The following is a 14,861-nucleotide window of genomic DNA, read 5'->3' on the forward strand; positions in this document are numbered from 1 at the left end:
CAAGAATACAGAAACTGAAAAACCATTTCTATTGAAATTAAATAGGCAAATATTAACATGGATGGACATTCTTTTAGTAATAATTCTATTATAGGTAATGATCATAACAGTACTGTCTAATTTACATCTTCCATAAATAAAAATAGGAGCTCTGACTTCATAAATCTCAAGAAATTACATGAGACACTGTATTAGAAATTGTATTATATGGTGGCTTAGTGTACCATGTGCCAGGAACTATTCCAAGTGTTGGGATAAGAAATGAACAAAACAAACCATTATCCCTACCCTCATGGAACTTACATTTTAGCTGGAAGGAGGGGTGGAGGAGACAAAGAGTAAACAACATACAAGTTATCCAGTGTACTATGCTGTGCGTTTCGAAAAGAGAGAAAAAAAAAACACAAGACCAAGGTAAGAGAGATCTGGAGAGGCTCAATAAGGGGTAGGGAGTAAGAATACAGTGGTAAGTAGGGTTTGACCATTATTTTGCTCTAAAACTTCATTTACCTACTCATTCAAAAAATGTTTGCTGCGCAGTGCACCGCGCTAAGCGCAGTGAGTGGAAGAAGGAACATGAGAGACACAAACCCCTTCCCCAAAAATGCACTTCTAAGGGTAAGGCCGACCCATAACAACCCAAAACCCACTGTTTCATTATGCGTTTGTCACACGCGACAGGGATCCAAAGGACACTAGAGCACCAAGCTGCTGGAGAGGCAGCGCGCACGACGGTCGGAAACCCGGCCGCGCGCCCGGATACCCCTTGACCCATTCCTGTTCCCAGCCTCGGCCCCGCAGCCGCATCCCACACCTGAAGTTGGACCAGGCAAAGTGCAGGGCGAGCTGGAAGTTGGGGTCCGCCTCATCCTGAAGGCCAGCCACATGGCGAATGAGCTCGCGAACGTCGCGCTCCTGCTGTGGGTCCAGTTGGCTCCAAGACGGCGCGGGCCGGAACATACTGCTCTAACTTCCACAACGACGCCCTTCCGTGAGGTTGTTCCTGCTCTCGCGAGAGTTCACGCTCCCACCGCTTTGCTCCTCGGAGAGGTTCCGGCCGCTGTCGCGAGAGTTCGAATTCTAGCTCCTGCCCGGTTGTGTCCGTGCTAATTCTTGAAGGACGCTCTTGCGTGCGTTTTCCAGTTTCACTTTGAGTACATTTAAGAGCGTCCTCAAAGAAATAGCCGTTACTGTTAGTCAGATTAATAATAATCTCTGGCTAACCTTGGTTGGTGGTTTAATTTACGATGTTTGGAGAACAGCCATTAGTTCTCATTCGCACCTACCTTTTCAGGTACGGTGACCAGTTAATTGTCCATTCTTATCCAAGCTTCAGTTTCTCCTAGAGGTGATCTCTAATGATCTCTCAGTTTCCCTCTGTCTACACAGGACACACTACATGGTCCTCACTACAGCAAGTGTCAGCAAAGTGGCTTGTCTGGCAGAGGCAGACAGGCTGAGCGCTGCTCCTTCTGCTCTCACTGGCTTGTGATTGGGAGCTGCCAAAGGACTTTATAATTCCTTGATTAAAGATGGAGTATGTCTTTGTTGTTCAGTACTTAAAATTCAGTAATTAAATTACTGAAATACAGTTCACTAATTAAATTACTAAAATACAGTTCAGTAGTTAAAACTGTACCTGTGAACTGTTTCTGTTCATTAAAAAAAAAAACGTTTTTATTTATTTTTGAGGGGGGAGGAGGGGCAGAGAGAGAGGGAGTCAGAATCTGAAGCAGGCTCCAGGCTCTGAGTTGTCAGCACAGAGCCTGATGTGCCGCTGGAACCCAGGAACTGTGAGATCATGACCTGAGCCAGAGTCCGAAGCTCAACTGACCCACCCAGGTGCCCCTGAACTGTTTCTGTTCAATATTGCATCTAACTATTCCAAAACCTGTTACGTGGACTTCTTTATGTTTTCTTTTAGGGATCTGGTAGGGTTTCATGTGATTTATTACATTGTTTTACTGTAGTAATAGATAGTTGATATACCACTGTCAGTCCATTTGGGCTGTTGTTACAAAATACTATAGACTGGGTAGCTTATAAACAACAGAATTTATTTCTCACAATTCTGGAGGCTGAAATTCAAAATGAGGGTGCCAGCATGGGGTTGGGTGAAGGTATCCTCACATGGTGAAAGGGGCAAGGGAGTTCATTAGGGTCTCTTTTATAAGGGCACTAATCCCATTCATAACGGCTTTGTCCTTATGACCTGATTACCTCTCAAAGGCCCAACTTCCTAATACCATCATCACTGGATAGATTAATAGATTTAATAGATTAATAGATTTCAACTTAATAGATTTCAACATATAAATTTTGGGCAGACCATTCAGACGCCATAGCAACTACCTAAAACATAGACTGCACATGATTACACAAATCTTACAAGAAGGAGAAAATCATAGTATTAGATGGTTCTATGAAAGGGAATTTTTACTCTATTCTTGAGCAGTCTTTTCGACTCCAGTTTCACCTGTCGTCTGTACATTTATCACTCTCAAATCTGTGTAAGTAGTTTTTCTCAGGACCCCAAACCTATAATCTAATTGCTTTCTGTACATCTCTAAAAATCAAAGTATATGCATATGCTTATATGTGTCTCTATTTCTTTGTCCAGCCAGTTGGTCTTGACCTTTGGAGGGAGACTTAGAAAACTTTCCACAGGTCACTCCCAGTGACTTGGACTTCTTAAAGATTGAGCCACTCTTCCTGGGGTTCTCTGGTTGGCCTGGGTTAGCATCTCTTTTCTGAAAGGGGAGTTGAAATAATTTTCCCAAGGTGCCTTAGATGACTGAGTCCCATTCAAAACACCATAAGCCTCCAGACATCTTCTGTAGACCTCTAAGTCTGGCCCTAGCTGGTCACCCCTTTGGCAATGGACATGGAAACAGTTTTTGGGAAGTACATATGAAAGATAGGACAGCAAACAGGCCAGGAATACTGCCATCTGTCCCTTGCTGACCTGGATCAGTGCTGCCCTCCAGTATGGTGCTTAGATAAATTTTCTGGAAGTGCATGCAAAGACTGGGCTCCATGCATGACTACAGCCTGGCCAAAGGCACCATCCTTATCCCACTTGTCCATCTTGTCCCATGACCCCCTCCCACCACTTGGAGGGACTTAGAAATATTTAAGGATTATCTCTGTCAAATGTTCCACACATGGGACTATGCCAATCCGGGGATGCCTATTGCAGACCTACATGCCCACCCAAGTCTGTAGTGGCTTCTGGAGGGAACTTACAAAAATTTGGAGGAGTTGCAATGCCCTTCTCTTCATCCATGGCCAACCTGAGGCAATGCTCACCTCTGGAGGAGAAACTGGAAATGTTCTTGGGAGATACAGTCAATGACCAGGACTCATGTGGGACTTGTGGCCAGCCCAGAGTGCACTCCCCAGACCTGTCTGTACTAAGTGGACTGGTCCTGGTCTGTGAAGGGGGAATTATAAACTTTTCAGGTGGGGTTCCTAATACCATGACCCATCAGAGCTCCTTCTTGAGGACTTGCTGGCCTTCTCAAGCCTTTTCATGCTAGAGACTTAGAAATGTTTTGGGGGTGCCTCCAAAGTTCCCAGGAAAGGCCACAGCCAGACCCATGGTGCCCTTCTATACCAGGACTTCTCTGGTGGTTTCCCCTTTGGAGGGAGGCATAAACATTTTCAGAATGTGCATTCAGCTTCTAGTCTCCCAAGTGGGATCATACTAGAACTGGGGTGACCTGTTGTGCCTTCCTGTTGACCTGAGCTGATACTTGATTCCTAAGTAAAGAGGTGCCTCCCCAAAATGTTTCTCAACCCACCTCCAGTGGCTGAGATAGAAACATCCTGCCACAGAGGCCTGTGAGGGCACTAAGGATCAGGCCCTGGTCTTGTGTGGATCTGGTCATTGGATGGCCTCTGGATATGCCCTCTGGAGAATGTGGGTACTGGTGGCCAGTAAGGGCTGCCCAGGGAGGGTGCTTCATGAGGTCTAGGTTTTGATGTGCCCCCAGAAACTTTTTCTATGTTCCTCTCTGGAGGTGGACATCAGCCTGTGACTGACATGGGGAACTCAACAGGGCACCTTGGTCTTGGCCATGGTTGTCAGATGCCTCTGGCAAACGGGGATTGGTCCAAGCTGGCCATAGAGGTCTTAGGTGGGTGTCTATAACCCAGCTGTGGCCCTGCATGGGACCCAGTCACATAAGGCACTCCCCAAACATTCCCAAGGCCCACTCCAATGATGGGGGCCAGTAAGAACCAAAAAGGGGTTACCCACGCCTGGCGGTTTCCTATGTGGGCCTGCTTGTCTCAGCCCTCTGAATATTTTCATATCCCTCACCAGAGAAAGGAACACTGCAGGCAGGTCAGCTACACTCTGAGATTGCACTCCACGCTCATTGAGGTCTTGTGTAGGGCCAGTCATTGAAAGCACCACCCAACAAATTTCCTAAGCTCTCTTTGGTGACAAGCACAGCTTGGGTGTCTAGGAAGCTCTGTGGAAGTATCCTGACCATGGTCAAGTGTGGGCCCTCATCACTTGATGTGCCTGTGGAAAACGTTTCTAAGTCCTGTCTATGGCACTGGGTCTATGGCATGGGATGGTGCTGGGGCCCAAACATAGTCCTATGAGAGGCCTGGCTACCAGATAGGCCTCTTGAAATTTTTTCTTAGTCCCACTTGAAGGCAGTGAAAAGCTTGGGATGGAAAGGGAGGCCCAGTGATAACATGGTTTTGGCCACAGTCCTGGGTGTGGTTAGGTGGTCAGATGTGCCTTTTAAATATTTTTCATGTCTCTGAAGTGTCCAGTCAGAGACGTCTGTGGAGGAGTCAGTGGTCTGACCATAGTCCCACATGGGCCCTTGTCATCACATGACCCTCTAGAAAATGTTTCCAGGTCCATTTGGACCATGTAGGGAGGCCTGGAAAGGGTTACTGGGACTGGCTTCTTACTCCTAGGGTTGGCAGCACCTCAAAAAATGTTTCCTAGAGGACTGGAACGATCTGGCTGGAGAGGTATGACCATGGGATTTGTTCAAGCCCACCTGTACCCCTTTGTGGGACCCACCCACCCCTGTGCTGGTGGAACAGGGCATCCTGGGAGGCCCTGGGGGTGAGGATTGTAGAAATCTTGGCATATAACAACTCCATCTAAACCACTGCACTAAGAGATTTGACCAAATGGCTTCTAGCAGCCTTATGGCTATGTCCCTAGGATGGTCCCAGTCCCATCCACCCCCCAAAAGCCACCTGCCTGAGCTCCCTCTGTAGAATTCACCTGGCATCTGATGCATAACCAGGCTGTTTTCTCCATTTCTGTACTTTGCATACACACTGTGCCATTTAACTATAACTTATAGAGAAATAACAACTTCTTGCTTACCCATTCTATATCATTCTAACTTGACTCCTTATACATTTAGATGTTCTATGCACCTAATAATTTGCAAACCAATTGTGTTGTCCAGTCTATATGCCTCATACCCATTGCGAGTCATCACATTTTCAACCCGGGTTGTGCCATTGATTTCAAATTCCTGCTCATCAGCAATTTCCCAACCAAATACCATACCCCTCAAACTTGTTTGTGATTCAACCACTCTATGCCAAACCACTCTGTATCATTTGACTATCACTCCTGGTGTGCACAACATGTGCTATTCAATTTGACCCTTGCACATCCAGTGGGTTTCATTCATTTTCCAATGCTGTTCAGCTTATATGTATTGCACAGCAAAACTATACTATAAAATTATGCCAATAGCATATACAGTTGACCCTTGAACAATATGGAGGTTCAGGGTGCCTGGCCCCATACAGTTGAAAATCCCAGTAAAACTTTTGACTGCTCAACAGCTTCTAATAGCTACTATTGACCAAAAGCCTTACCAAATAACACAAATAGTTGATTAATGCATACTTTTATCTTATATCTCTTTTTTAGTGGGGTCTTTGTCTGGTTTTGGAATCCAGTAATGCCAGACTCATAGGCTAAGTTTGACAGTTTTCCTTCGATTTCTCTCTCTCTCTCTCTCTCTCTCTCTATTTTTTTTTTGGGGGGGGGGAACAGTTTAAGAGGAAGAAGCATTAAGGCTTCTTTAAATGTTTGGTGGAATTCCCCTAGGAAGCCATCTGGTGTTGGACTTTTGTTTTTTGGGGGGGAATTTTTTGATAACAGTTTCAATTTCTTTTCTTGTTGTGGGTGTGCTCAAATTTTCTATTTCCTTCTGCTTCAGGTTTGGTAGTTTGTATGTTTCTAAGAATGTATCCATTTATTTTAGATTGTCCTGTTTGTTGGCATATAATTTTCCATAATATTCTCTTATAATTATTTATATTTCTGTGATGTTGGTTGTAATGTCACCCCTTTCATTCGTGGTTTATTTATTGGGTCCTTTCTCTTCTCTTTTTGAGATGTATGACTAGAGGTTTATCAATTTTATTAATTCTTTTGAAGAACCAGCTCTTAGTTTCATTGATCTGTGCTGCTGTTTTTTGTTTGTTTCTACACTACTTATTTTTGCCCTAGTCTTTATTATTTCCCACTTTGTGCTGGATTTAGGCTTTATTTGCTGTTCCTTTTCTAGCTGCTTTAGGTATTCGTTTATGTTATGTATTTTCTACCTTTCTTGTTTCTTGGCTTCTTGATGTAGGCCTATATTGCAGTATACTTCCTCCTTAAGACTGACTTGCTGCATAGCATAGGTTTTGGACTGTTGTGTTTTCATTTTCATTGACTTACATGTACTTCTTTATTTCTTCTTTTATACTGGTTAACCAATTCTTTCTTTAACCTCCATGTATATTTGGTATTTCCAATCTTTTTCTTGTGGTGGTCCTCAAGTTTCATAGCATTGTGGTCTGAAAATATGCATGATATAATCAATAATTTTGTGCTGGTTGATGCCTGATAGTTACCCAGTATGTATTCTATTCTGGAGAATGTTCTGTGTGCACTCAAGAAGAATGTGTGTTATGTTGCTTTAGGGTGGAATGTTCTGAATTTATCTGTTAAGTCCATCCAATGTGTCATTCAAAGCCATTGTTTTCTTTGATTTTCTGCTTAGATGATCTGTCCCTTGCTAAGTGAAGTGTTAAAGTCCCCTACTGTTATTGTATTATTACCAGTGAGTTTCTTTTCTTTTCTTTTTTTAATTTTTTAAACGTTTGTTTGTTTATTTATTTATTTAATGTTTATTTATTTATTTATTTTTGACAGAGAGACAGAGCATGAGCAGGGGAGGGGCAGAGAGAGAGGGAGACACAGAATCCGAAGCAGGCTCCAGGCTCTGAGCTGACAGCCCAGAGCCCAACCTGGGGCTGGAACCCACAGACTGCAAGATTGTGATCTGAACTGAAGTTGGACACTCAACTGATTGAACCACCCAGGTGCCCCCCAATGAGTTTTTTTATGTTTGCTATTAATTGACTTATTTGGGTGTTCCAAGTTGGGGCATGAATATTTATAATTGTTAGATCTTCTTAGTGGATACACCCCTTAATTATGATATAATGCCCTTCATCTCTTGTTACAGTCTTTGTTTTAAAATTTAGTTTGTCTTATATAAGTATGGCCTCTCCAGCTTCTCTTTGGCATCTATTTTCATGATAGATGGTTCGCCATCCCCTCACTTTCAATCTGCAGGTGTCCTCAAGTCTAAAATGTGTTTTTTGCAGGCAAAATATAGATAAGTCTTATTTTTTTTTTAAATCCATTCTGATTCCCTATTTCCTTTCATTGGAGCATTTAGTCCATTTACATTCAGAGTGATTATTGAAAGATATGGATTTAGTGCCATTGTGTTACCTGTAAAGTTGGTGTTTCTGGTGATGTTCTCAGTTCCTTTCTGGTTTTTGTTGCTTTTGGTCTTTTTTTCCCACTCAAAGAGTTCCTTTTAATATTTCCTGCAGGGCTGGTTTAGTGGTCATGTACTCCTTCAGTTTTTGTTGTCTGGGAAATTCTTTATCTCTCCTTTTATTTTGAATGAATTCCTTGCTGGATAAAGTTTTCTCAGCCTACATATTTTTCCATTCAGCACGTGAATATATCAGGCCTCTTCCTTTTGGCCTGTCAAGTTTCTGTGGAAAGATCTGCTCTGAACATGATCTGTCTTCCCTTGTAGGTTAAGGTCTTTTTCCCCATACTGCTTTCAGTATCCTTTCCTTGCCTGCATATTTTGTGAAGTTGACTATGATATGTTTTCATGATGGCCAGCTTTTGTTGAATTTAATCGGGGTTCTCTCTGCCCCTTGGATTTGGATAGCCATAGTTTTCAGCTATAATTTGCTTATATAAACTTTCTGTTCCTTTTTCTCTCTTTTCTTCTTCTGGGACTCCTATGATACAAATGTTATTATGCTATAAGGAGTCGCTGAGTTCCCTAAGTCTACATTCATCATCCAATATCTTTCTTTCCTTGTTTTAATCTGATTCATTATGGTCCATAATTTTATCTTCTTATTGATTAATTCCTCTGCATCACTCCTTCCTCATTTTCATTGCATCCATTTGGTTTTGCATCTTGGTTATAGTATTTTTTTAATTTAATCCCGACTACTTTTTAGTTCTTTTATGTCTGCAGTAAGGAATTCTCTAGTGTCTCCTGCACTTTTCTCAAGCTCAGCTCATACCCTGATGATTATTTTTAAAAATTCTATTTTCAGACATCTTACCTGTGTTAATTAATCTGTGTTAATTAAATCATTGGCTGTGACTTCTAATTTGTGGGTAATAAGCTTAGGAATTCCCTGAGCCTGCACTGATGGGTTAACAAGGCATAAAGAATTACAAAGCCATAGGATGCTCACACCCAAGTTTGGGTAAGCAAGATTAGCTAAATAGGTATGGGGGGATCCCCCAGGATAGAGTAGGGGGGGGCAAAGGCCCCCAGGATAGAGAGGGCAGGGCAAAGGCCCCAATACAAAGGTATATGAGGTAAATAAGATTAAATATTCAGTGCAGATACATCCCCCAATTTAGCACTATAGCAGAAAGCTGCTTTCACAGGAAGGAAGGACCAAATTAGGTAAACAGGTAAATAGGGCTATAGACCTCTGCCTGTGAAGCTGCCCGGAGGGGAGCTAATTAGCAAAAGAAAGGTTTCTTGTTAACCTTGAGGTTGCGCAGTCTATCTGTCTTATCCCCTAGGCTGACTAAGATAAACAAACACAGTGCCTCTTGTCTGCCATTAACACCAATCTGCCTGTAGCCAGGAATTTGGTTTATATTGACCCAAACCCCTAACACCATATATCTTCAAAACCTCCTTTCCCTCATGCCCATGAGTTAATGTTCCAGATTCATTGTCTGTGCATGCCTATCACATTTGTGGGCTTTCTGATCTTAATAAATACAGAGCAAGGACCCTTATTTGGGGCTTTTGTCTTTTTCTGGACATTAGCCATCTCTTACATTTTAATCCCACGTCCGCTTTCTTGCTGGACAAGAAAGAACTTTAGACCCAGAGTCTATGACACGAGTTCTTTTTTTTGGGGTGAATTCCTCCATTTTGTCATTTTGTCTGGATCACTGTTTTTGTGTCTGTGTGTGATTGTTAGGAAAGCCTGTTGTATTCCTGACACTGAGATTAATGGCTATTTTAAGAACAAGTACAAAAAGAAAGAAGGAAAAATAATTTTTTTGTTTTTATTTAATTTATTTTTTTTGTTTAAATTCAAGTGAGTTAACATACACTATAGTATTGGTTTCAGGAGTAGAACTCAGTGATTCAACACATCCATATAATACACAGTGCTCATCCCAGTAAGTGCCCTACTTAATGCCCATCACCCATTAGTTTTTGGCCTCATTTAACTCTTCTACAGGCACCCTCAGTTTATTTTTGTATTTTAGAATCTCTTATGGTTTGGCTCCTTCTCTGTTTGTATCTTATTTTTCCTTTCCTTCCTATGTTAATCTGTTTTGTTTCTTAAATTCCACAAATGAGTGAAATCATGGGATATTTATCTTTCTTTGACTGACTTATTTTGGTTAGCAAAAGAAGTTCCATCCACATTGTTACAAATGGCAAGATTTCATTCTTTTTGAATGTTGAGTAATATTCCATTGTATATATATGCCACATCATCTTCATTCATCAGTCGATGGACATTTGGGGTCTTTCCATAATTTGGCTATTGCTGATAATGGTGCTGTAAACATTGGGGTGCCTGTGCCCCTTTGAATCAGCATTTTTGTATCCTTTGGATAAATACCTAGTAGTGTAATTTCTGGGTCATAAGGTAGTTCAATTTTTAATTTCTTGGGGAACCTTCATACCATTTTCCAGAGTGGCTGCACCAGTTTACATTCCCACCAACAGTGCTAAAGTGTTCCCCTTTCTCCACATACTTGCCAACATCTTTTGCTTCCTGAGTTGTTAATTTTAGCCATTCTGATGGGTGTGAGGTGATATTTCATTGTGGTTTTGATTTGTATTTCTCTATGATGAGTGATGTTGAGCATCTCTTCATTTAGCTGTTAGCCATCTGGCTGTCTATATTGGAAAAGTGTCTGTATATCTTCTTCCCATTTCTTCACTGGATTATTTGTTTTTTTGGGTGTTGAGTGTGATAAGTTAATTATAGATTTTTAGGTAATACTCCTTTACTTGAAAGTCATTTGAAAATATCTTCTTCCATTCTGTCAGTTGCCTTTTAGTTTTGCTGATTGTTTCCTTTGCTTGAGGAAGATTTTTATCTTGATGGGGTCCCAATAGTTCATTTTTGCTTTTGTTTCCCTTGCCTCCTGAGATTTGTCTAGTAAGAAGTTGTTCTGGCTGAGGTCAGAGAGGTTGCTGCCTGTTTTCTCCTGTAGGATTTTGATGGTTTCCTGTCTCGCATTTAGGTCTTTCATCCATTTTGAATTTATTTTTGTCTATGGTGTAAGAAGTGGTCCAGGTTCACTTTTGTGCATGTCACCGTCCAGTTTTCCAGCATCATTTGCTGAAGAGATTATCCTTTTCCAATTGAATATTCTTTCCTGCTTTGTCAAAACCAGTTGTCTATACAGTTGTGGGTCCATTTCTGGGTTCTCTATTCTGTTCCACTGATCTATGTGTTTTTGTGTCAGTACCATATTGTCTTGATGACTATAGCTTTGTAATACAGTGTGAAGTCTGGTATTGTGATACCTCCAGATTTTCTTTTCTTTTTTAAAGGTTGCTTTGGCTATTCAGGGTCGTTTCTGATTTCATACACATTTTAGGATTCTTTGTTCTTATTCTGTGAAGAATGCTGGTGTTATTTTGATAGGGATTGCATTGAATGTGTAGATTACTTTGGGTAGTATCGACATTTTAACAGTATTTGTTCTTCACATTCATGAGCATGAAATGTTTTTCCATTTCTTTGTGTCTCCTTCAATTTCCTCCATAAGCTTTCTATAGTTTTCAAGATACAGGTATTTTACCTTTTTGGTTAGATTTATTCCTAGGTATTATATGGTTTGGGGTGCTATTGTACATGGGCTTGATTCCTTGATTTCTCTTTCTCCTGATTCATTATTGGTGAATAGAATTGCAACCTATTTCTGCACATTGATTTTATATCCTGCGACTTAGCTGAATTCATGTATTAGTTCTATCAGTATTTTGGTGGAGTCTTTTGGGATTTCCTCGTGGAGTATCATGCCATCTGTGAAGACTAAAAGTTTGACTTCTTCCTTGCTGATTTGGATGCTTTTTATTTCTTTTTGTTGTCTGACTGCCGAGGCTAGGACTTCCAGTACTATGTTGAACAACGGTGGTGAGAGTGAACATCCTGATGTGCTCTTCTTCACCTTAGAGGTAAAGCTCTCAGTTTTTCCCCGTTGAGGATATTAGTTGTGGGCCTTCCATATATGGCCATTATGATGTTCAGGTATGTTTCTTCTGTCCCTTCTTTCTTGAGAGTTTCTATCAAGACAGGATGCTGTATTTTTTCAAATGCTTTTTCTGTATCTACAAGACGATCATATAGTTCTTATCTCTTTTTCTATTAATGTGGTGTATCATGTTGATTGATTTGCAAATACTGAACCACCCCTGCATCCCAGGAATAAATTCCACATGATCACGGTGAATAATTCTTTTAATGTATTGTTGAATTTGATTTGCTAGTATCTTGTTAAGAATTTTTGCATTGATGTTCATCAAGGTTATTGCTCTGTAATACTCCTTTCTAGTAGGGTTTTTGTCTGGTTTTAGAATCAAGGTATTGCTGGCCTTATAGAATGAGTTGGAAGTTTTTCTTCCATTTCTATTTTTTGCAATAGTTGAAAAGAATAAGTATTAGCTCTTCTTTAAATATTTGGTAGAAATCCACTGGGAAGCCATCCAGCCCTAGATTCTTATTTATTTGAAGATCTTTGATTACTGATTCTATTTCTTTACTGATTATGGGAATGTTTAAAATTTGCATTTCTTCTTGTTTTGGTAGTTTATGTGTTTCTAGGAAGTTATCCATTTTTTCCCATATTGCTCAATTTGTTGGCATATAATTGCTCATAATATTTTCTGATAATTGTTTGTATTTCTGTAGTGCTGGTTGTGATATCTCCTCTTTCACTTATGATTCTATTTATTTGAGTCCTTTCTCCTTTCTTTTTGTATGTCTAGCTAGGGGTATATCTATTTTGTTTATTTGTTCAAAGAATGAGCCCTTAGTTTCATTGATCTGTTCTACTGTGGTTTACTTTTGTTTGTTTCTCTATCATTTATTTCTGCTCCAATATGTATCATTTTCCTTCTTGTGCTGGTTTTTTACCTTTATTTGCTGTTCTTTTCCCAGCTCCTTTAGGTGTAACATTAGGTTGTGTATTTCAGACTTTTATTCCTTTTGAGGAAGGCCTGCATTCCTATATACTTCCTTCTTGTGACTGTCTTTGCTACATGCTAAAAGTTTTGCACTGCCGTGGTTTCATTTTCGTTGTCTACCATGTATTTTTAAAATTTCTTCTTTAATCTCCTGCTTAACCCATTTATTCTTTTTTTTTTTTTTCAGAGAGAGATAGAGAGATAGAAAGAGTGTGTGTGCGGAAGAGATGTAGAGGGAGAGGAAGAGAGAGAGAATCTTAAGTGGCCCTATGCCCAGGATGGAGCTTGATATGGGACTCAATCTCATGACTCTGAGTTCATGATCTGAACCAAAATCAAGAGTCAGATGCTTAACTGCCTGAGCCACCTAGGTTCTCCTAAACCATTTGTTCTTTAGTAGGATGTTCTTTTACCATCCATGTATTGGTGGTATTTCCAATTTTTTTTCTTGTGGTTGACTTCAAGTTTCATAGGTTTTAAGTCTGAAATTATGCATGGTATGATCTGGATTTTTTTGTACTCATTGAGGGCTGATTTGTGAACCAGTATGTGCTTTATTCTGGAGAATGTTCCATGTGCACTTGAAAAGAACATGTATTCTTCTGCTTTAGGGTTAAATGCTCTGAGTACATTTGTTAAGTCCATCTGGTCTGATGTGTCATTCAAAGCCATTGTTTCCTTCTTGATTTTCTGCTTAGATGATCTGTCCATTGCTATAAGTGGGGTGTTAAAGTCCTCTATTATTATTGTATTATTATCAACAAGTTTCTTTGTTTGTTATTAATTGATTTATATACTTGGGTATACCAAGTTGGGGGCATAAATATTTATAATTGTTAGATCTTCTTGATGGATAAACCCCTTTATTATGACATAGTGCCCTTCTTCATCTCTTATTACAGTCTTTTGTTTAAAACCTAGATTGCGTGATATAAGTATGTGTACTCCAGCTTTCTTTTGATGTCCATTAGCATGAGAAATTGTTCTCTATCCCCTCATTTTCAATCTGGAGGGTTTTTTGAATCTAAAGTGAGTGTCCTATAAGCAGCATATTGATGAGTCTTGGTTTTTTTTTAAATCCATTCTGATTTCCTACATTTTTCTTTTTTCTTTTAATATGAAATTTATTGTCAAATTGTTTTCCTTACAACACCCAGTGCTCATCCCAACAGGTGCCCTCCTCAATGCCCATCACCCACTTTCCCCTCCCTCCCACCCCCCATCAACCTTCAGTTTATTCTCAGTTTTTAAGAGTCTCTTACGGTTTGGCTCCCTCCCTCTCTAACTTTTTTTTCCCTTCCTCTCCTCCTTCTGTTAAGTTTCTCAGGATCCACATAAGAGTGAAAACATATGGTATCTGTCTTTCTCTATATTTTTGATTGGAGCATTTAGTTCATTTACATTCTGAGTAATTATCAATAGGTATGAATTTACTGTCATTGTATTACCTTTAAATTTGCTGTTCCTGTAGATCGTCTCTGTTACTTTCTAGTCTTTGTTTCTTTTGGTTTCTCTTTGCCACTCAAAGTGTCCCCTTTAATAATTCCTGCAGAACTGGGTTAGTGTTAATGAACTTTAGTTTTTATTTGTTTTGGAAATTCTTTTTCTCTCCTTCTATTCTGAATGACAGACTTGATGGATAAAGTATTCTTGGTTGTGTATTTTTCAGTTTAGCACATTGAATACATCATGAAACTCCCTTCTGACCTACCAAGTTTCTGTGGAGAGGTCTTCTGCTAACATTATGTGTCTAGTCCTGTAGATTAAGGGCCTTTTGTCCCTATCCACTTTCAGAATTCTCTCTTTATCTTTATATTTTGCAAATTTTACTATAATATGTCTTGGTGTAGACCTGTTTGTGAATTTGGAAGGGGAGTTTTCTGTGCCTGTTGCACTTGAATGCTTATTTCCTTCCCCAGATTTGAGAAGTTCTCAGCTATAATTTGTTTGAATAAACCTTCTGTCCCTTTTATCCCATTCTTCTTCTCTGAGACTCCTATGCCACAGATATTATTGTGCTTTAAGAATTGCTGATTTCAAAAAGTCTATACTTGTGATCTAATAGTTTTATTTCCCTCTACTTTT

General features: G+C 40.0%; 1 protein-coding gene across 10 annotated transcripts in view; it reads right to left on the minus strand.

Moving 5' to 3' along the window:
- The window catches only part of TUBGCP5 (tubulin gamma complex associated protein 5), a 66,603-nt gene extending 65,585 nt beyond the window's left edge, over positions 1 to 1,018 (minus strand). For all 10 annotated transcript variants that reach the window (XR_006293223.1, XM_043554919.1, XM_043554920.1 and 7 more), the window contains exon 1: positions 815 to 1,018. Coding sequence is in view for 9 of the 10 variants with exons in the window: in XM_043554919.1 (XP_043410854.1) it covers positions 815 to 960 (146 nt within the window). In the remaining variant the exon portion in view is untranslated. The remainder of the gene's footprint in view (positions 1 to 814) is intronic.
- Between the last annotated feature and the right edge of the window lie 13,843 nt (positions 1,019 to 14,861).

The sequence above is a fragment of the Prionailurus bengalensis genome, chromosome B3 (genome assembly GCF_016509475.1).
Source record: "Prionailurus bengalensis isolate Pbe53 chromosome B3, Fcat_Pben_1.1_paternal_pri, whole genome shotgun sequence".
Taxonomy (NCBI): domain Eukaryota; kingdom Metazoa; phylum Chordata; class Mammalia; order Carnivora; family Felidae; genus Prionailurus; species Prionailurus bengalensis.